The 22,804-nt window shown below is 41.4% G+C and overlaps 1 protein-coding gene across 2 annotated transcripts in view; it reads right to left on the bottom strand.

The window, feature by feature from the left end:
- Positions 1 to 6,036: 6,036 nt before the first annotated feature.
- abcb10 (ATP-binding cassette, sub-family B (MDR/TAP), member 10) overlaps positions 6,037 to 22,804 on the bottom strand; it is a 36,126-nt gene continuing 19,358 nt past the window's right edge. Inside the window, exons 7-15 of one of the 2 annotated variants that reach the window (XM_080434982.1) lie at positions 21,485 to 21,620; positions 20,455 to 20,550; positions 18,406 to 18,615; positions 17,724 to 17,803; positions 13,296 to 13,476; positions 12,024 to 12,067; positions 9,033 to 9,067; positions 8,163 to 8,221; positions 6,037 to 6,406 (exon numbers count right to left, since the gene is read on the bottom strand). In XM_080434982.1, the coding sequence (XP_080291108.1) occupies positions 6,213 to 6,406; positions 8,163 to 8,221; positions 9,033 to 9,067; positions 12,024 to 12,067; positions 13,296 to 13,476; positions 17,724 to 17,803; positions 18,406 to 18,615; positions 20,455 to 20,550; positions 21,485 to 21,620 (1,035 nt within the window). In that variant the 3' untranslated portion in view covers positions 6,037 to 6,212. Of the gene's footprint in view, positions 6,407 to 8,162; positions 8,222 to 9,032; positions 9,068 to 12,023; positions 12,068 to 13,295; positions 13,477 to 14,656; positions 14,753 to 17,723; positions 17,804 to 18,405; positions 18,616 to 20,454; positions 20,551 to 21,484; positions 21,621 to 22,804 lie in introns of those variants that run through there. The other variant, XM_080434983.1, reaches the window with a different exon arrangement.

The raw sequence follows: 22,804 nt of genomic DNA, 5'->3' as shown, positions 1-22,804 counted from the left end.
CGTCCGTATCTCCTGTTGTCTGTACTTACTCCTGTACTGCTGTTGGCAAGTGGAAATAAATGTCTACAATCTATGATGTTATTGACAATACATGGAGTGTTTAAATATTAAATATTAAACATTGTGAAAATAGCAGATCTACAAGCTCACAACGCCTCGCTATTTTTTACTTTGGCTATTTTTGAACAACTGTGAAAATGTGTGCAAAAAGTGAACATTTTAACTCAAATCTTTGCTTCTGGGGGATTCTACAAATGTCTTCTAAATCCTATATATATATATATATATATATATATATATATATATATATATATATATATATATATATATATATATATATATATATATATATTATTATTTTTTATTTTTTTTGGGCGGTGAAACCGCCCCTATAAGTGAGGTTTGGATATTTGTACAATATTTGTACAAATACAATTTGTACAACTAACCCTGCACCGTGATTGGCCAATCACAGTCTATTCAGGACTGTGATTGGCCAGTGTCACATGACACATGTGCATAGCCCTATATAAGAAACCATAACTTTAAAAAAACCATAAATTGGTTTTTTTAAAGTTATGGTTTCTTCCATCATAAAGAGTGTTTCAATAAATGTATTTATTTTGTGTACATGATTGGTTGACTCCATTCAGTATTGTGATTAGCTAGCAAGACACCGCCCACTTCACACAGGGTGTGATTTTTTTCTTATGTTTCTAAATCAGTAGTTCAATTTGAGTTAAAAATGTTTTAAAAAAATATATATATTCAAAGATTTGCACAAATTTTCAAAATGTATCAAAAAATTGCAGATCTAGAAGCTCGTAGCGCGGCACTCGAGCTTGTATATCTGCTATTTTTTGAATAGCCAAAGAAATAAAAAGAAAAGGACACAGATGCGCTCCCAGTCTTAAAAAATGTCTGGAGTCACAAAAGCCTGAGTAGACCTTAAAATGACCTCAAACATGTGTGAAAGTGAAATAGTTTAACCATACAACATAACATTTTAAGAATACTTTAGAACAGTGGTTCTCAAAAATAGCAGATGTACAAGCTCACAGCGTGTCACTTTGTGCCACGCTGTGAGCTTGTACATCTGCTATTTTTGAAAAATCTTCAAAGTGTACAAATCTTCTCTTCTGGGGGTCCCTGGCACATCATTTTGGGGGTCCTTGCCACGAAAGAGTTTGAGATCTAACTGATTTAGAAGGCATTTATAGAATCGGCCTCAGGGTCTTAATGGGTTAATATAAGTTCTTTGCCAATTATTTGGGGCGGTTTAGACATTACAATATACTGAATGGGTACAGATACAGTTACTGTATGTGCACAGTTTACAGTATAGGGCAGGGGGTCCTCAACAGGGGGTCCGGGACCCCTAGGGGGTCCTCACAAGTTACTACAGGGGGGGGTCGCCAAATCTTTGTGTGATAGGATTTTTTTTTTTTTACATGAACTACTTCAACCAACTACAACTACTAGCATCCCTAATCCTACGCCGATCTACAAGCTCACACAGGAGGCGTTGTGAGCTTGTAGATCGGCTATTTTCGGCGAAGAGGTCTAGGTGTAGAAGGAACAAGAGCACAGAGCCAAAAGAGCACAGAGCATAAGCTAAGTATCGAGGGTTTAAGTGGTTACATGAAAATACACATTAACATGAATCCAACATAATTAATAGAAAAGATAGCTGTGTAAAATAAAGATGAATTGACGCAACACTGATGATAGTGTCTGTCAAACAGGTCTATGAAGCTATCTATGAAATCTATGAAAAAGTCGAATCTGCAACACAATTTTAAAACAATATGTAGTGGGGGGGTCCCTGCTTCACCTCTCTCTAAGCTAACCTTGGGCTGAAAAACGAAGATCCCTGGTATAGGGTTCGCCCGTCGGCCGTCGCATGACAAAGGTGTTCAGAAAATAAACAGCAAAGGCTCATCTCTGCTGACTTTGAAGAAAGGTCAACAAACATGTTTCCATTATTTTTTCTTTATCATTGAGCAATAATCAGTTAATAAACCCCATGTTTTACACGTATAAATCATCATAAAAGGCTTAACATGTAAGCTTCAAGTTTTAAAATCCAACAAATATACACACGTTTTTTAAATCAAACAAATATATATATATAAAGAAATATATTCAGCAGTGTTACGTACTATATGCCATAATGGACAGTTTTTGGTTTCATTACTTAAACACAACGTGAGACTGGAGTACAGGAAGTCATTATGTCAGCTGACCCAATTACCCAGGTGATGGAGCTAAAGGTCAATTATACTTTGACCTACGACGGTGTCACGGAATAGCAGATCTACAAGTTCACAACGCGTCGCTTGTATTTGTTATCTTAACCCATTAATCCTGGGAATGCATCGATTTCTTTGGCTATTCAAAAATAGCAGATATACAAGCTCGTAGCGCGGCACTCGGTGCCGCGCTACGAGCTTGTAGATCTGCTATTTTAGAAAAGTCGTGAAAATGTGTGCAAATCTTTAAATATATATATGTTTTAAAGCATTTTTTTTTAACTCAAATCTTTGCTTCTGGGGGGTTCCTGGAACAACATATTTTTAGATGGGGGTCCGCGGCCAAATACGAAACATTTTGGGGGTCCTTGACATGAAAAATATTGAACATAGGTTTTTCAGAAAAAACTGCTAGGATTCAGAAGACATTTTGTGGAATCGGCCTCAGGTCTTAATGGGTTAAGTATTATAAAGTATACATTAGGCATGAGGCTAAAGATTAGTCAGTGAAGACAGAGACAGTTCACCCAAAATAAATCATTTCCCCTCCCCTGTGTTCATCCAGAATATGTGGGTGTGATTTGCAGAGATTCATTTGCAGATTGCTGCCGTTATTGATTTCTTAATGGCATTTGGTTTGTGGCACTTAGAGCACCAACAAAAAAGAAAAAAAGTGGAATCACGTAGATCTCAGGATCCACATGGGAACAGCATGGCTCCAAAGTGGATCTCAGACATATGTCCAGTCTATGACATCAGTCATCTAACTCAGTGGTCCTCAACCTTTGCACCCCCCCCCCCCCCCAAAATAATCATATTTGAACTGTGGACCCCCCACCCTGACAAGCACTTGGAATGTAGGCATTACATTTTATTTAAAGTCCTTAAATTGTAATTTCACTGTCATCTGGGGACCCTCCCAAAAATCATGTGGGGACCCCCCCCCCCCGCTGGGGGTCACCTCCCACAGGTTGAGAACCACTGATCTATGACATACGTATGACTCCATATTTGGGCACGGTTTAAGCCCAGTCAGAGTGACTCCCATTATTTAATATTTCAACACCAAATTATAAAACATGATGTGTCAAATAAATGTATGGCGCTGATCAGTCCAGCAGTTTGTGAGATTAACTCTGGGACACACAAAGATAACACACACACAGAGACACGCCATGAAAATTACATTTGAAGAACAAAAAAAAACAACAACAACTCAACAGCAACATGTGGTATGATTCCAGACATCGTGACACGGTTCTTCATGATAATCCACAGATCTGGTTGTGATCAACAGTTAACTGAAGTACGACCACCAACCAACTCTCTACAAAGGAACACAAAGCTAAGAATAGGCAGCCAGTATTCACTTCCTTAGAATTTTGGGTAAATCTCTCAAGGCTTTGAATTTGCAATGAAAATCTGTCAGCATGATCGCTAGATTGATATATATTTGGCTGCGGACCTCCCCATCTGAAAATGTTTTGTGCCAGGGACTCCCAGAAGAGAAGATTTGTGTTTTCAAATGTTTCAATTGTATGCAACATTGTCAGATACTTTCAAGATGAAAAAAATATATATTAAAAAATATCAGATGTACAAGCTCGCAGGGTGGCACAAAGAGACGTGCTGTGAGCTTGTATATCTGCTATTTTTTAACAGCCACATTTTGCTGGGGACCCCCTGGAACACCATAAGGACCCCACTTTGAGAACCACTGCGCTAGCTAGCTGGATGGATAGAAGCTCATGGGGGCAGAGCCTAGGAAGCAAGCTGGAAATTAGCATAAAGGGGTGTAGCCAGGTCTGATTGATATCCAGTTATTCAGTAATTGCAAGAAGCTTGCCCCCAGAGGTTACAAATATATTAGTTTTTAACTGATAGGGTTTTCAGATTGTATTTAGGATAAACTGCCCTTTAAAAAAAACGCACATTGTTTTATCATTGCGTGATTCTAGCCTAAAGAAACTCCTCTTTCATTCATTCCGTCTCCTTTTTCACTCCTTCAGTAGCAATGTCCACATCATGTGACTTCACTGATCCATGGTTCAAGTCATAAATAGCCAAAAAAAAACTGCTTGTGGAGAGAGTAGAATGTTTCTCCATCAGCTCCACCTCGTAGTGTAAAGCCTGATGTAATTATACGATGTCGTATGACGTCGCCGTGTGTCCAAAATAGCCGATCTACAAGCCCACAATGCGTCGCACCGCGATGTCTCGTGGGCGCTATTTTCAGCGTGCAACAAAAACATTGTCCAACGTCTTTTTTTGTTACTTTTGTTGTTGCTCTCCTATCTTTTCAACCCCACCTGGGACTCCCTAAAAACCAGGTGTTTCACCTGGATGGGTGTGGTTTAGCAGGACGTAGCGGTGCACGCTACAACAAGGCAGGCGCGCTCAGTCTCTGTTGACATGATTTAGCTAGCTAGCGTTACTTAGCTAGCATAACGTTTCAATGTATTGAAATAAAGGGGAATTATTTTTAATAACAAATACATGACTTTTGACATGACTTCACAACAAGGCAGGCGCCTGTGTATTCTCCAGTGGTGTAAAGTAACTAAGTACATTTACTCAAGTACTGTACTTAAGTAAAACAAATTAAGTACTTTTACTTTTCTGGAGTATTTCCAAATTTCATTACTTTTACTCCACTACATCTCAGAGGCAAATGCTGTACTTTTACTCCACTACAATTATTTGAGAACTTTAGTTACTAGTTACTTTGTAGATTTTGATTATTATTACAAAACATACATTAACCACTTCAGCCCTATTTAAACTTTGGCCATTTGAAAATAGCAGATCTACAAGCTCACAACGCGTCGCGACGCGTTGTGAGCTTGTAGATCTGCTATTTTCAATACATTTTAGACATGATAACTTGTGCATAACGAGCACCTTTACTTTTGGTACTTTAAGTATATTTCGTTGCCAACACTTTTGCACTTTTACTCAAGTAAATTTTGATTACCGGACTTTTACTTGAGTAGCAGAGTACATTGCAGTATTGATACTTTTACTTAAAGGGCAAGACCACTTTGGTAGAGGTTTGGGTTGTGTAGTTACCTTGCCATGATGTAACTCCAAAGGTGGGCAAGAAATAAAAAATAATTGCTCCATTGATTAGAAATTGATAATTCAAAATATGCTCCCAATTGACTTACATTGTACGGTAAAACAGCTCTCAAAGTCACTCTTTTAGCACGTAAACGAACGCAAACAAAGTTGATTCAGACAATATAGAGCATCACCAAACCCAGTACTGTTTTTTTTTAAAATAAAAATGTCAACTTCCTGTTGATTTTGCCATTTTTAATAAGTAGAAAACCTGGACTGGATCCGCGGATCCGGATCCAGATCTTCAAATAGTAAAATCAACAGGAAGTTGACATTTTTATTAAAAAAACAAACAGTACTGGGTTTGGTGATGCTCTATATTGTCTGAATCAGCTTTGATTGTGTTCATTTATGTGCTAAAAGAGTGACTTTGAGAGCTGTTTTACCGTACAATGTAAGTCAATGAGGAGCATATTTTTGAATTATCAATTTCTAATCAATGGAGCAATTAATTTTGATTTCTTGTCCACCTTTGGAGTTACATCATGGCAAGGTAACTACACAACCCAGACCTCTACCAAAGTGGTCTTACCCTTTAAGTAAAACATTTGAGTACTTTCTCCACCACCGAGTCCCTCCCAAACCCCCCACCTCTCCACCCCCTTCCCCCTGGTTGGCGTCATGCTTTGCGTCCCTCTCTCTCTCTCTCTCTCCCCGCTAGCCTCTCTCTGGCGTCCGTCTCCGTCTCCTCTCTCAGCTCAGAGCCTGCTGGTGTCCCTCTCTCTCTCTCAGCTCAGAGCCTGCTGGTGTCCCTCTCTCTCTCTCAGCTCAGAGCCTGCTGGTGTCCCTCTCTCTCTCTCTCTCTCAGCTCAGAGCCTGCTGGTGTCTCTCTCTCCTCTCTCAGCTCAGAGCCTGCTGCTGTCCCTGCTGCAGGAAGGCCTGTCTCTCCATCAGCTTGTGGAACAGTCCGTGTCGGTCGGCCAGCAGCTCGGCGTGCCGGCCCACCTCGGCCACGCGGCGCTGGTCCAGGACGGCCACGGCGTCGGCGTTCTGGATGGTGGAGAGGCGGTGGGCGATGATCACGACTGTCCTGCCTTATGGAAGAAGAAGAAGACAGAAGAGGAGCAGTGTTAACCCTTTAAGACCTGGAACTGTGTAATTTTTTTATTTGAGCTAAAAAGCATTATTTTATACTTTGGCTATTAAAAAATAGCAGATCTACAAGCTCATAGCGCGGCACCGAGTGCCGCGCTACGAGCTTGTAGATCTGCTATTTTTGAAAAATCGTGAAAATGTGTGCAAATCGTTGAATATATATTTATATATATTTTTAAAGCGAACATTTTTAACTCAAATCTTTGCTTCTGGGGGGTCACTGGAACAAAATATTTCGATGGGGGTCCGCGGCCAAATACATATAATTTTGGGGGTCCTTGACATGAAAAAGATTGAGCACCACTGATATAGAAACAGACGTTTTTCAGAAAACTGTTGGGATTTAGGAGACATGTAGAATCGGCTTCAGGTCTCAATGGGTTAAGGTCCTTACACACCGGGGCGATTTTTTCGTGCGAATAATACGCTTTTTTTAAAAACCTTATAAAGTCAATGCAAGCGTACATGGCGCGAAAAAGCGGAAAAGCGAAGCGAAAAAGCGTCTTTTAATTATTCGGAACGAGTCCGAATTTTGCGTATATTCGCACATTCGCCGGTGTGTAACCACCTTTAGTGTCATATCGTATCGTCGCTGTCGGTCAGAAACCTCTTAATCTTCATATCTTAACACATCGATGGCCAAGGTCGCATTGATGCGTTCTTTAAAAAAAAACATTTTGTTTTTGAAAATTCCACAAGGGGCGCCCTAACACAGCTTTGGAACGATGGATCGTCACTCAGAGAAGAAGTAGTCGGATGTGACTTCTTTCCAAAAAAACAGGAAGCCGTCCGCCCCAACGATGGGATTTTCAGAAAAAACAGCTGTAACCAGGCCCCCAGAGTTGCTGAGAAACATTGAAGCCGCCACCCCCAGTGGCCAAAGCTGGAACTGCAGGCGGGGAGAAATACATGCACGCGCAAAACATACTGAGAGATATTTATATATATATAAATATAAATATGTAAACGTGTTATACATAAATACATATGCATTTACATATAAATATGCATCTCGGGTGCATTTAATAAATATCTCGCGTTCATTCCTTGGCAACCGGGCTGCCGTAGGAAGCAAAAAAAAGGACACTAGTGCGCATGCTCATAACTCTATGGTGTGTCCAAAAACTCAATAATTCTACTTCCGGCAGGTTTCCGGGTGCTTCAAAACGCCACTGAGCACATTCATTGAAATGATAGCTGGGGGCGGGGCAATCCGCCCTCTAGTTATATTATACCTCTATGGCTGTAACTCAGTTTCTTTTTTTTGCATTGAAAACCACTCGTTTCCAGCGGGCCGAAGCCCCAAAATGGCGGATCTCGGTTGGAACGTTGTCGTTCCTATGGATACACAGATCCCTCCGCTAACCCATGGGGAATATTTTGTTTGTGTTTGTGGGACACAATGTCGCTTCCACGGCGTTTCAAATATCATCAGATTGAGGTAATTACTCTGGCAAGGGGATAGAAAACTATGTTTAATATCTTGGCAATCAATGTGTTAACTTATTCACTGCCACTGACGTAAAAAACGTATTTCTTCCCACGTTTTTCTCACAGAACCCAAGATATCGTGATCCGAAGATTTGCTGGTCCATTCACTTCTTGGTTAAATATAAGCTTAAGAGAGAGAGAGAGAGAGAGAGAGAGAGAGAGAGAGAGAGAGAGAGAGAGAGAGAGAGAGAGAGAGTATCAAACCTTCCATCAGGCGTTCCAAGGCCTCCTGCACCAGGAACTCATTCTCTGCATCCAAGGCACTGAGGACACATGATTAGAACTGTCATCAACAACTGGACCTACTGACCTATACTGTCCCCAGGACGTTTTGATGTGTTATCCTTTTAGCTTTAAAGGGTAAGACCACTTTGGTAGAGGTTTGGGTTGTGTATTTACCTTGCCATGATGTAACTCCAAAGGTGGGCAAGAAATCAAAAATAATTGCTCCATTGATTAGAAATTGATAATTCAAAATATGCTCCTCATTGACTTACATTGTACGGTGAAACAGCTCTCAAAGTCACTCTTTTAGCACATAAACGAACGCAAACATAGCTGATTCAGGCAATATAGAGCATCACCAAACCCAGTACTGTTTGTTTTTTTAATAAAAATGTCAACTTCCTGTTGATTTTACTATTTGAAGATCTGGATCCGGATCCGTGGATCCAGTCCAGGTTTTCTACTTATTAAAAATGGCAAAATCAACAGGAAGTTGACATTTTTATTTAAAAAAAAAAACAGTACTGGGTTTGGTGATGTTCTATATTGTATGAATCAACTTTGTTTGCGTTCGTTTATGTGCTAAAAGAGTGACTTTGAGAGCTGTTTTACCGTACAATGTAAGTCAATGAGGAGCATATTTTGAATTATCAATTTCTAATCAATGGAGCAATTATTTTTGATTTATTGCCCACCTTTGGAGTTACATCATGGCGAGGTAACTACACAACCCAAACCTCTACCAAAGTGGTCTTTCCCTTTAATGTCTGACTGTACCTCGTGCCCTTTACATTTATGACTAATAAAGTATTCAATCAATCATCAAAAAAAAAGTCTCCAGTTTCTCACCTGGTCGCCTCATCCAACAGCAAGATCTTAGGATTCTGAGGAGAGAGAGACACACATATCATTCACTGTTTATAAACCCTAGAGAGAGAGACACACACACATTATTCACTGTTTATAAACCCTAGAGAGAGAGACACACACACATTATTCACTGTTTATAAACCCTAGAGAGAGAGACACACATTATTCAGTGTTTATAAACCCTAGAGAGGGAGACACATATTATTCAGTGTTTATAAACCCTAGAGAGAGAGACACATATTATTCAGTGTTTATAAACCCTAGAGAGAGAGACACACATATTATTCAGTGTTTATAAACCCTAGAGAGAGAGACACACACATTATTCACTGTTTATAAACCCTAGAGAGAGAGACACACACATTATTCAGTGTTTATAAACCCTAGAGAGAGAGACACACATATTATTCAGTGTTTATAAACCCTAGAGAGAGAGACACACATATTATTCACTGTTTATAAACCCTAGAGAGAGAGACACACATATTATTCACTGTTTATAAACCCTAGAGAGAGAGACACACACACACATTATTCACTGTTTATAAACCCTAGAGAGAGAGACACACATTATTCACTGTTTATAAACCCTAGAGAGAGAGACACACACATTATTCACTGTTTATAAACCCTAGAGAGAGAGACACACATATTATTCACTGTTTATAAACCCTAGAGAGAGAGACACACACATTATTCACTGTTTATAAACCCTAGAGAGAGAGACACACACATTATTCACTGTTTATAAACCCTAGAGAGAGAGACACACATATTATTCAGTGTTTATAAACCCTAGAGAGAGAGACACACATATTATTCAGTGTTTATAAACCCTAGAGAGAGAGACACATATTATTCAGTGTTTATAAACCCTAGAGAGAGAGACACACATATTATTCAGTGTTTATAAACCCTAGAGAGAGAGACACACACATTATTCACTGTTTATAAACCCTAGAGAGAGAGACACACACATTATTCAGTGTTTATAAACCCTAGAGAGAGAGACACACATATTATTCAGTGTTTATAAACCCTAGAGAGAGAGACACACATATTATTCACTGTTTATAAACCCTAGAGAGAGAGACACACATATTATTCACTGTTTATAAACCCTAGAGAGAGAGACACACACACACACATTATTCACTGTTTATAAACCCTAGAGAGAGAGACACACATTATTCACTGTTTATAAACCCTAGAGAGAGAGACACACACATTATTCACTGTTTATAAACCCTAGAGAGAGAGACACACATATTATTCACTGTTTATAAACCCTAGAGAGAGAGACACACACATTATTCACTGTTTATAAACCCTAGAATGAGACGTCTGTGTTTGGAACTAAACAGATGTGATCAGAACACGTTTATCATAAAAATAAATGATTGACAGAGCCCGTCATGGCTCATCAGTGGGAAAACAGGGAATGCTGGAACTGCTTTTATTATTTAATTATATATTATTATTAACCTGTATTTATACGGGGTAGGTTGACTGAGCATGCATGTCCCTAACATGCATGTCTTTTACAGTAATGCATGTTTTTGCTCACAACTGGGACCTCTGCTCTGAGGAACGCAGGTGAGATAATGTTGTTTGTTTGTTTGGTGTCAGCTGCTGTTGTGCTGTGGTCAAATATTACTCAACTACAAGTGAAAGTGGCTCAGTCACATTTTTACTTGAATTAAAGTACTTGTAGATTGGCTATTTTCACTATTTTTGAAATAGGGCTTAAGTGGTTAATTCATAATGCATTTTTGGACGTTTGGGTCCCTTTCCTAGATAGTTAAAAGTACAATAATTGTCTTTCAAATGTAGTGGAGTGAAAGTAAGAATTTCCAAAAAACAAATACTCAATTAACAACACATTGATTGCCAAAAACGAGTAAAAACGAGTTAACTCGTTAAAAATAATAATAATAATAATTTAAAATAAATAATAATAATAATAATAATAATAATAATTATACCCAAAGACAAGGAGATATGATTTTTCGAAAATCTAGACTCCTATCCACTTCCTTGTTAACTTAAAACTTAAAAATTCGGTATCTCGGCTCCTGAGTACTTTTTTTTTTTAAATTAAAACATATTTGGCAATAAGCTGCTAAAAATCTGAAATAATTCTGGCAGTAAATGTGTTAAAGCATTGGTTCTCAAAGTGGGGTCCGGGGACACCCAGGGGTCCTTGAGGGGTCCCAAGCAAAATGTGTTAATGTAGCGTCACAATCATTTTAAACACTTTAACCATATGTTAAACGTTGGCTATTCAAAAATAGCAGATGTACAAGCTTGCATCACTTGTGTGACTTTGTGCCATCATGCTGCAAGCTGGTACAAAATCTTGAAAGTGATTTTTTTTTAACAAAAAGCTTCTCTTTTGCGGACAAATACAAAATACATATCAATTTGGGGGTCCTTGGGGGTCCTTGACATGAAAAGGTTTGAGAACTACTAGCCTGGTTCCAGACGAATCTGCCTTTGCAAAATCGCATCGCACTTTAGCCCTCGGCAGATTAGGTAGATGGAGATTTCATTTCTCTCCCTCCGAAGTCGTGAGGGACCAATCAGGGCCCAGTATCCAAATGTGGGCGGGCTTATCACCTTATTTGGCGCAATGACGTACACGGAAGCACTGCTCTGATTGGTTCGTACAAGGAAGCACTGCTCTGATTGGTTTAGGTCTAACCAATAGAGTCCGTTTGGATCTTTTTGTAACCGCCCCTTGGAAAAAAATCTATCGTTGATAGGGACCAGACTAATATCCACGCAGTGTGTCGTGTGATATTGTCTGGAGAACCACTGGTTTAGAAGGCATTTGTAGAATGGCTCTCAGGTCTATAATGGGTTGAAAATGTACTCAAGTAAATGTACTTTGTTACTGTCCACCACTGACAGGGTCACAGAGGTCAAAGGAGGTCACATGGTTAGTAAACAATGAGTTGTCATGGTTACCTTGAGCAGCGCTCTGGCGATGGCTATTCTCTGTTTCTGACCACCTGCAACGACACAACAAGACCATATTATAATGTTTGCTGTCGGGCAGAAACCTCTTATCTCCATTTCTCTAATACTAATACTTGATCACACTACAGCATCACACAAAAGCAACAAAAGTAGTAGATCTACAAGCTCTAAACGCTGTGCGAAGCGACGTTTAAAAAAAAAAAAATCCCTGGCACAAAATATTTTCAGATGGGGGGTGGGGGTCCGCAGCCAAATACATATTATTCTGGGTGGTCCTTGACCTGAATAAGGTTGAGAACCACTGCTATAGATGTGATGAAGATGCCTGGTGCTTCACCATCATCTGACTGTGTTCATTTTGACAGCACATTTTTAGTCATATATATTAGTCATCTGAAGATTTTTAGTTTTAGTCTAGTTTTAGTCGACTAAATATAAGATTACAGTCGACTAAATCTACAGTTGATCTGGCCGATGAAAATGTATCTTGGCGGTGCCTTGATGGCGTCGTAATGGCTGATTTCACACTTGGTTGCATGCTGAAAATAGCAGATCTACAAGCAGTGTTCATTTTGACAGCAAATTTTGATTTAGTTTAGTCATATAAAATGTCACTTAGTTTGTCATATTTTATCTGAAAATATGTAGTTTTAGTCATGTACTAAAGTTTTAGTTTTAGTCGACTAAATATCATAAGATTTTAGTCGACTAAATCTACAGTTGATCTTGTCGACAAATGTATGTCGGCGGTGCCTTGCTGGCATCGTATGGGTAGATTTTACACTTGCATGCTGAAAAGATTTTACACTTGCATGCAGGTTGCATGCTGAAAATAGCGGATCTACAAGCTCACAACGCATCACAGCGCGATGCGTTGTGAGCTTGTAGATCAGCTATTTTCAGAGCGCAACACCCGAGCGCAACCAAACATAAAATGACTTGTCTTTTAGTTCTACTGGATCTCTTCTCCACTAGATCCCTCACTAACATTTTAGTCTAGTTTTTATTTGTTGACGAAATTGTCAATGTATTTAGTCAATTAAAATTCGTATCCCACGATTTCGTAACCCTTTTTTCCCCCACCCAGTCCCAATTGCCTATGTAATCCTGGGCGCAACTCTCCCTCTGCCAACCTGGGGAGACCCCAGAACTGAAGCTCATGCCTCCTTCAACGCATGAGGAGCTAGCAAGCCCCTTCTTATCACCTGACAGGGGGGAGTTTGGTCATAGTTTTTAGTCTAGGAAATGAACCCTGGGTACCTGACAGCAGAACTCCCTTCTCTCCCACCACCGTGTCAAAGCCGTGGGGGAAGGCCTGGATGAAGTCGTAGGCGTTGGAGTCCCGGGCCACCCGGTACACGTCCTCTGACCGCACGCTGTCCGGATCCACCGCTCCGTACGCTATGTTCTCTCTGATGGAGCAGGAGAACAACACAGGCTCCTAGAGGAGGAGGAGGAGAGACCAGAGTGTTAGAATGATGTTCTCTCTGATGGAGCAGGAGAACAACACAGGCTCCTAGAGGAGGAGGAGGAGGAGGAGGAGAGACCAGAGTGTTAGAATGATGTTCTCTCTGATGGAGCAGGAGAACAACACAGGCTCCTAGAGGAGGAGGAGGAGAGACCAGAGTGTTAGAATGATGTTCTCTCTGATGGAGCAGGAGAACAACACAGGCTCCTAGAGGAGGAGGAGGAGGAGAGAGACCAGAGTGTTAGAATGATGTTCTCTCTGATGGAGCAGGAGAACAACACAGGCTCCTAGAGGAGGAGGAGGAGGAGGAGAGAGAGACCAGAGTGTTAGAATGATGTTCTCTCTGATGGAGCAGGAGAACAACACAGGCTCCTAGAGGAGGAGGAGGAGAGAGAGACCAGAGTGTTAGAATGATGTTCTCTCTGATGGAGCAGGAGAACAACACAGGCTCCTAGAGGAGGAGGAGGAGGAGAGAGACCAGAGTGTTAGAATGATGTTCTCTCTGATGGAGCAGGAGAACAACACAGGCTCCTAGAGGAGGAGGAGGAGAGAGACCAGAGTGTTAGAATGATGTTCTCTCTGATGGAGCAGGAGAACAACACAGGCTCCTAGAGGAGGAGGAGGAGGAGAGAGACCAGAGTGTAAGAATGATGTTCTCTCTGATGGAGCAGGAGAACAACACAGGCTCCTAGAGGAGGAGGAGGAGGAGAGAGACCAGAGTGTTAGAATGATGTTCTCTCTGATGGAGCAGGAGAACAACACAGGCTCCTAGAGGAGGAGGAGGAGAGAGACCAGAGTGTTAGAATGATGTTCTCTCTGATGGAGCAGGAGAACAACACAGGCTCCTAGAGGAGGAGGAGGAGGAGGAGAGAGAGAGACCAGAGTGTTAGAATGATGTTCTCTCTGATGGAGCAGGAGAACAACACAGGCTCCTAGAGGAGGAGGAGGAGGAGAGACCAGAGTGTTAGAATGATGTTCTCTCTGATGGAGCAGGAGAACAACACAGGCTCCTAGAGGAGGAGGAGGAGAGAGAGACCAGAGTGTTAGAATGATGTTCTCTCTGATGGAGCAGGAGAACAACACAGGCTCCTAGAGGAGGAGGAGGAGAGAGAGACCAGAGTGTTAGAATGATGTTCTCTCTGATGGAGCAGGAGAACAACACAGGCTCCTAGAGGAGGAGGAGGAGAGAGAGAGACCAGAGTGTTAGAATGATGTTCTCTCTGATGGAGCAGGAGAACAACACAGGCTCCTAGAGGAGGAGGAGGAGGAGGAGGAGAGAGACTAGAGTGTAAGAATGGTGGGTGTCTAGTGCTGGTTGGTTAAGCAGGACTAGAATGGATTTCTACATATGACCCAGACCTGAGGCTCATTCTAAATCTTCTAAATCAGTACTTTTTTAGTGCCAAGGACCCCCAAAATGATATATACTGTATTTGGCCGCGGACCCCCATCTGAAAATGTTTTTTTTTGCCAGGGACCTCCAGAAGAAGATTTTTCAAAAATGATGAAAAATAGCAGATGCACAAAGCTCGCAGCTTGGCACAAAGTGACGCACTGTGAGCTTGTACATCTGTTATTTTTGAGAACCACTGTTCTCTCTCAAAAAAATCAAAAACAAAATTTACAAAAATCTAAAATTATTCTTTATTTTTTTGGTTTTTCAGTTTTTCCGTTCTTCACAAAGAACCAGGAGATAACATTTTCCAAAAAAGTTGCTGCTCCATTCACTTCAATGTTAAAAAAAAAACTGAGAAATAAATAAAAATGTTTTACCATGTAAACTGCTGGCAGTTTTTGAGTACTATTTCTGAAAAACCCTGGCAGTTTAAGAGTTTAATGGGTTAACAGGGTCATACGTAACCTGTTAAAACAAGCCCCCCACCCCCCTCGCCCCTCCAAGAAAAAGAATCCCAAATATTCCAGAACTAAAGTAAACCAAGACTACCCGAAAGTTGGGGTATTTTGGGGTACTTTTAGGTGATTAAACAAGTTTCCCAAAACTGTCCAAAAATTTAGCACAATTTAATTAAAACATTGTGGAAAATAGAGTATAATAATCAACAAGCGTCGCAACGCATTGTGAGCTTGTGGAGCGACTATTTTCGCTATTTGTTGTACAACCAAGTATGTAGGGCTTAAACCTGACACGTCCCACGTAGGACATGGCAGGTTTAACCCCGTAGATACTTTACAGTATATATATTGTTGCTGTCGGGCAGAAACCTCTTATCTCCAAATTCTAACTTTTTGTGTTTGTTTTTGTAAATTAACGCCCTGCTTCAGTGGTTTTCAACCTTTTTCGCGTCAAGGACCCCCAAATTGACACATATTAGCCCACGGACCCCCCATTTGAAAAGATATGCCAGGGACTCAACCATTTTGATGTCTTGGGGGTCCCCAATCTACACTGTATCATCATCACTAGTGTTCATGTAACTCTGAGAGTGTACAAATGGAACCAAATGGACCCGTTAGGGTCCATTTGGTTCCATTTGTACACTCTCAGAGTTACAGACATATAAGGGTCCATTTGGTTACTAATTATTAATTTGGCTGGGGACCCCCTGGAACCCCCTCAAGGACCACTGGTGGTCCCCGGACCACTGGTTGAGAACCACTGCCCTACTTGATCACACTACAGCCAACAGCGTCACACACAAGTTTCAAAAGTAGCAGATCTACAAGCTTGTAGATACTTTGGCTATTTTCTTCATCTGAATCTTGAAAAGTAACAGTTGTGGACATGGAGACGATATCCAGGCTCACAGAAAGCCTTGTTTGGACAGACAGAGGAACATTGTGCTTTGACCTTCATGCAGTACCTCTTTTCAACCAGTAGATGTCCTACCACACCACAGGACCTACTTTAGGGAAAGTGTATTTGCATAGCAGTGCATTTCAACAACCAGCCAATTCAAACAGCTTCACATAAACCCCCACAGTAGACAAGCACTACAGCTGTGTTAGTTTAGTAGTATTAAACATATTCTACCGTACAGAATGATGAAAATAACCTTTTATTCACACACAAAAAAAAGTGATGGATCATGAACATGGGGAGACATCAGAAGCCAGAATGGTTCCGTTTGTTTCTGTAGCAATACTGTGTTGTGTACAGTTTTATAGTAGTTCACCCAATGGAGACTCTTTGAGTATTCATTTAGCCTCCTACCGGAGACTCCGCCGGTCATCAAATTATTGGCGACAAAAACAAAAAAATCCCCATGAGTTCAAGGTTTCATGGGGAGTCGTGTAATTGATAGAAAATAAGTATTTTTTTGGGTGAACTACTCCTTTAAAGTTGTACAATGCAGATTCACAAATAAAACATTTTAGCAACCTCTGCTGGTCACTACCGTCACTGCATACAATTTCCGTAGTCCTCGATTACCCAGAATTCCATTTGTTTTCACCGGAAGCCGGAAGTGTTTCAAAAAGCGATCTTTTAATTGTTTTATACTATCTGCGGATCGTTTCTCTTAGCCAGTGGAGCATTAGCCTGAGGCTACGAGCTCAATCCATGGTCTTGAAGGGCGGACCCAAACACAGCCGCCTGGATTTGTGCGTGGCTTCCTATTGCTTCACCAATCTATGTCCCCGCCTCCCCTCCCCTCCCCCCCTCGGCCTGTGCACGGAGCACGGTGACGTCACCAAATTTAGAGCGACGCCCCTCTGCACTCTGATTGGTTAGGAGATAACAAGGTCCAAGACCATCGTTCTTGCATCGCTCCCCCAGGCTTTTTTTCTTTTGTAACAAAAAAAAAAGCCTGGGTTTCCGAGGCTAGTGGAGCATTAGTTACCATGAGCTGTGCTTTATTTTTCTGTTCTTTTTCGATCTTCCAATCCTACATTCTCTTAAAATCAGCGTGAGGTTCCTTTTTGTTATTAGCGCGGTAGTTCCTGGCCAAACAGGAAACCGTTGCGGTAGTTCCTGAGGACGTCGGCCACGACGTCATGACGTTGGCCAGGAACGTCATTTTCCCGGGAAAGTCCCCCCCGTCCACGTTCAATAGAAAATATATAAATAAAAGGCTTCCGGGGGTGAAATTCATGGAGCGGGCGTTGTGAAACTTTTGCCACTCACAAAAGATATACAATTTAACTTTAGTTTTGTTGAAAACGTTACCTAGTATTACTTTAAACCCAGAAGAATTAAATCCTGTTATACAGTATTCTACCAATACACACATTATAAGCAAACAGCATCTATTTTTTTTTACCTGACTGACGGTTCCAATGTGACTTCTCAGCCAATAGGGATTTAGATCTCGCACGTCCCTCCCATCTATAGTGATGACACCTGCAGAGGGAGAGAGGAGGGGGGGGGGGGGGGACGCGTTGTGAGCTTGTAGATCTGCTATTTTCAGATAGCCTATAGGTACAAAATAGGGCTGAAGTGGTTAATGTATGTTTTATAATGTAATCATTTATATCTGAAAAGTATCTAGTAACTGAAGTTTTCAAATCATTGTAGTGGAGTAAAAGTACAATATTTGCCTCTGAGATGTAGTGGAGTAGAAGTAAAAGTATTGACAAATGGAAACACTCCAGTAAAGTAAACTAGTGTGAAGTGAGCGGTGTTATTTAGCAACAACAGTGATGGAAGATTTTTTTTATTTTTTTTAAGTGCGTGGTGCTATTTATAGGTTATGAATTTCATCATGCGTCTCGCTAGCCAATCACAGTACTGAGCAAAGGGTCTGAATACTTATCAGCCAATCACAGTACAGCGAAAGACACATTTTCACGACGGAAAGAACAACTTTCCAACCCCACTTATAGGAGCGGTTACACCGCTCAATATAGGAGCGGTTACACCGCTCAAAAAAATACCTCAAATTTGTTTACTTAAGTACAGTACTTTGAGTAAATGTACTTAGCTACCTTCCACCACTAACTCACCAGCATCGGGGTCGTAGAGCCGGAGCAGCAGGGACACCAGGGTGGACTTCCCCGAGCCGCTGGAGCCCACCACGGCCATGACGGAGCCCGCCGGCACCAGCAGGTTGAGCTCCTGGAAGATGGGAGCCTCGGAGCGGGCCGGGTAGGAGAAGGACACGTCACAGAACTCCAGCCTGCCCTTCATCTGCTCCTCAGGAAGGACCAGTCCCTCTGCAGAGAGAGAGAGGAGGACGGACGGACGGACGGAGAGACAGACATTTTCAGTTATTCACAGCAGTCGGGGACCCCCAGGGGTCCTTGAGGGAGTTCCAGGGGGTCCCCAGCTAAATGATAGATGGTTAGGAACCAAATGAACCCTTATGGTTCTGTAACTCTGAGAGTGTACAAAAGTCCGGAATTCAAAATGTACTTGAGTAAAAGTACAAAAGTATTGGTATCAAAATGTACATAAAGAACCAAAAGCAAAAGTACTAAAATGTTTGAAAATAGCCGATCTACAAGCTCTCTACAAGCTCACAACGCGTCACGACGCGTTGTGAGCTTGTAGATCGGCTACTTTCAAATAGCCTAGGTATAAAATAGGGCTGAAGTGATTAAGGTATGTTTCATACACTTTCAGAGTTAAATGAACATAGATTTTACTAGGTCCCAGAGATATAAACGTCGTTACATGCGGGGGGGGGGGGGTCCTTAGCCTAATGAATGAATTTCAAACTGGGGGTCCTTGAAATTAAAATGGTTGAGAATCACTGCCGTAAAGATCTTCTCTTATGGGGGTCCCTGGCATATCTTTTCAAATGGGGGTCCGCGGGCTAATAAGTGTCAATTCGGGGGTCCTTGACATGAAAAAAGTTTTAGAACCACTGATTCACAGAAACCACTTGAACACTGACATCCCAATTATAAGGGGACGTTCGCTGAAAATAGCCGATCTACAAGCTCACAACACAACGCATTCCCACGTGACATGTGGTGAGCTTGTAGATTCGGCAAAGAGATTCTGTGTAGAGGGTAAAAAGAGTTTAAAACCAATAATTAAACCAAGAATAAAAATTTGTCAACTAACAGAACCAAAAGGAGACAATGAACAGAGAAGAGAAAAGACAAAGACTCTTTTAGGCTCAGTCAGCATTGGTTACAGTAGAAAGGCTACATTTCTCATTGTCAAAACAAATAATATAAACAAACTATTTGCAAAAAATAAACCTTTTCTGAACCATTTTGCACAGACCCAACATTTGTTTGAGTTCTGCAAAACATAGACAATTTGTTTAGTGCAATTGTTCTCCAGGGACCCCCAGGGGTCCTCGAGGGAAAGCAAATGTATTAAAATGTTTGAAAATAGCAGATCTACAAGCTCACAACACGTCACATCGCGACGCGTTGTGAGCTTGTAGATCGTCTATTTTCAAATAGCCTAGGTATAAATTAGGGCTAAAGTGGTTAATGTATGTTTTATAATGTAATAATGTAATAGAAAAGTAACAAGTAACTAAAGTTTTCAAATAATTGGTCCAGCTAAAAGAGTTAATATAGCATAAACATCTGATTAACGCTTTTACCCTATTTTATATATCAGCTATTCAAAAACAGCGTTGTGTGCTTGTAGATCGGCTCTTTTTGCAATTTTTTTTGCACACAATGTAATGTTCTCTTATGGGGGTCCCTGGCACAACATCTTTTTAGGTGGGGATCCGTGGCAAAATAAATACAAATTTTTGTACGTGTTTTCAGGAAGTGGACAAGAAGCAACAGGAAGTCAGTGTGAGGTTAAAAAGGTGTAGTAACAGTGTGTGAGGTAATGACACACAGTGCTGTTTAAAGTGTGTGTGAGTGTGAGTGCGAGTGCGAGTGCGTGTGTGTGTGTGTGTGTGTGTGTGTGTGTGCGCGAGTGCGCGTGTGTGTGTGTGTGTGTGTGTGTGTGTGTGTGTGTGTGTGTGTGTGTGTGTGTGTGTGTGTGTGTGTGTGTGTGTGTGTGTGTGTGTGTGTGTGTGTGTGTGTGTGTGTGTGTGTGTGTGTGTGTGTGTGTGAGTGCGTGCGTGCCTTTACCATTCAAAGGAAACTGAGGTTTTCGGTCCAGCAGTTGCCACAGTCTGATTCCTGCTCCAAACCCCTTCATCAGCTCAGAGTAGAAGGAACTCATACCTGACGCATCAAACACAGAGTCGGTCAACAGAGCCAGACTCATGTACCAGTGGAGCTCAAAGTGGGGTTTGGGGGAAGGGGGGGGGGTCCCCAGCTAGATGTGTTAATACAGCATCACAATCATTTTAACCACTTTATCCATTTTACCATGTACAACTGCTATTTGTGAAGACAAAAATATATAATAATAATAATATTAAAAATATTGACATGTTTGACATTTTTTAACACAAACTTCTGTTCTGGGGGTCCCTGGCACAAAACATGTTCAGATGGGGGTCTGTGGCCAAATACATATCAATTTGGGGGTCCTTGATATGAAAAACGTTTGAGAACCACTGCCATATACGTACTGGATCGGTTTGGCAGATACATCAACCATTATGATTTGTGATTTATGACTCATGATTTGTGTTTTAGGTTATTTGAATTTTAGATATATAAATCGGCAAAATTATTCAGGGGGCGGCAGTGGCTCAGGGGTAGAGTGGCCGGTAGAGCGGCCGAATGGCAACCGCAAGGTTCCCAGTTCGATCCCGGGCTGGGGGGCTCCCCTAGAGTTAGTGTAGAAGTGTCCTTGAGCAAGACGCTGAACCCCTACTTGCTCCTGATGAGCAGGTTGGTGCCTTGCATGGTTTCCTCTGCCATCGGTGTATGAATGTGAGTGTGAATGTGTGAATGTAATGCACAATCTATGTAAAGCGCTTTGCATAAAAGCGCTATATAAATGTTATAAAAAATAAATAATAATAACATTTGTTACTTTCCACCACTGTTGGTGACTGAGAACTTTAATCCATGCAGACGTTGGAACTTGCCTGACGTTGCTTGGTGATTGCAGAGAGCATCATAGAATTTGAAACAACAACAACAGTGTGTGTGTGTGTGTGTGTGTGTGTGTGTGTGTGTGTGTGTGTGTGTGTGTGTGTGTTACCTGCCACACTGACGCCCACCCAGAAGGCGTACATGAGGAAGGCAGACAGCTCTCCTACGGTCATGTGTTGATTGGCCATCAGGAGACCTCCTTTATACAGCACTGCCAGGATCATGATGTTCCCACTGAGCCCCGTCTGACACACACACACACACACACACACACACACACACACACACACACACACACACACACACACACACACACACACACACACACACACACACACACACACACACACACACACACACACACACACACACACACACACACACATTTATTCTACTGTTTCCCAAACAGTGGGTCGGGACCCATGTTTGAGTCGAGGTCGGACCAATTTTTATGGGTCAACAAGTATATACTGTATATATACAAGTAAGACGCGCGAACGCGGTAAGCGAACGCAAAAAAAGAAAAAAAAGAATGAAAAAAAATATTGAAAAAAAAGTAACCAATAATTTCTTTTTTTTTTTTTTTAAAAATCTGCGTTAAAAGGAGCATCTTAGAAAAATACAAATTCACAAAAAAAAAACTTGGAATGTTTTTGAACAATTCAACAAAGTGTTTGAAGTGCCTGTTTCACCCACTTCCGGGGGGCGGAGCCAAAATCCGAGCCCGATGTATTTGTTCGTAGACCCCCACTTAGGGGGGGTAGAAAAAGTTTGGGAGCGATTCGGGCACTTTTCATTTAACATGGGGTTTCAATGGGGAGTTTTTAGGAGCCTTCTCCGGGGCGTGGCTTCCGGGGGAAGGGGCGGGCTTAAACGCAACCTTGACAGGTGTGTTCAGTTTTCAAAGACCTTTCATTTGATGTATGGTACGTCTAAATTGGACATTTACTTATCTCAGAGGAGCTGCACACAGGCAGTGCACACAGAGAGACAGACAGAGAGACAGAGACACAACCCAAGCAGGGTTACATAGTAAGCTCCACTTCTCCCGCGTTCGCAATAAATCAAAAGTATTGCATAAATAAAATCAAAATATCTGTGAAAATAGCAGCTCTACAAGCTCACACAGCTTGTGAGCTTGTAGAGCTGCTATTTTCACTAGTTTGGGTCCCGGACAAACATCTAATTTCCTTTTTGGGTCTTGAGCTAAAAAGTCTGGGAACTCCTTCTTTATTCAGTTTGACAAAGACAAGAAATTGTCAAGCTCATAGCTTCCCAGGACCCCACTTTGAAAACCTAAAGCAGCGCTTGCGGAACTCAGCTCCGCCTCTTTCCTGACCTCATCACTGTCATGCCAATAATCACGGTAAAAAGCACATCCTCCCTAGGTGGGGTTGGCGAAAGGGCCTTTCTGTGTGGAGTTTGCATG

Source organism: Gymnoscopelus braueri (genome assembly GCF_963280865.1).
Source record: "Gymnoscopelus braueri genome assembly, chromosome: 1".
Classification (NCBI taxonomy): Eukaryota; Metazoa; Chordata; class Actinopteri; order Myctophiformes; family Myctophidae; genus Gymnoscopelus; species Gymnoscopelus braueri.
This window is presented reverse-complemented; position numbering and strand designations above follow the sequence as displayed.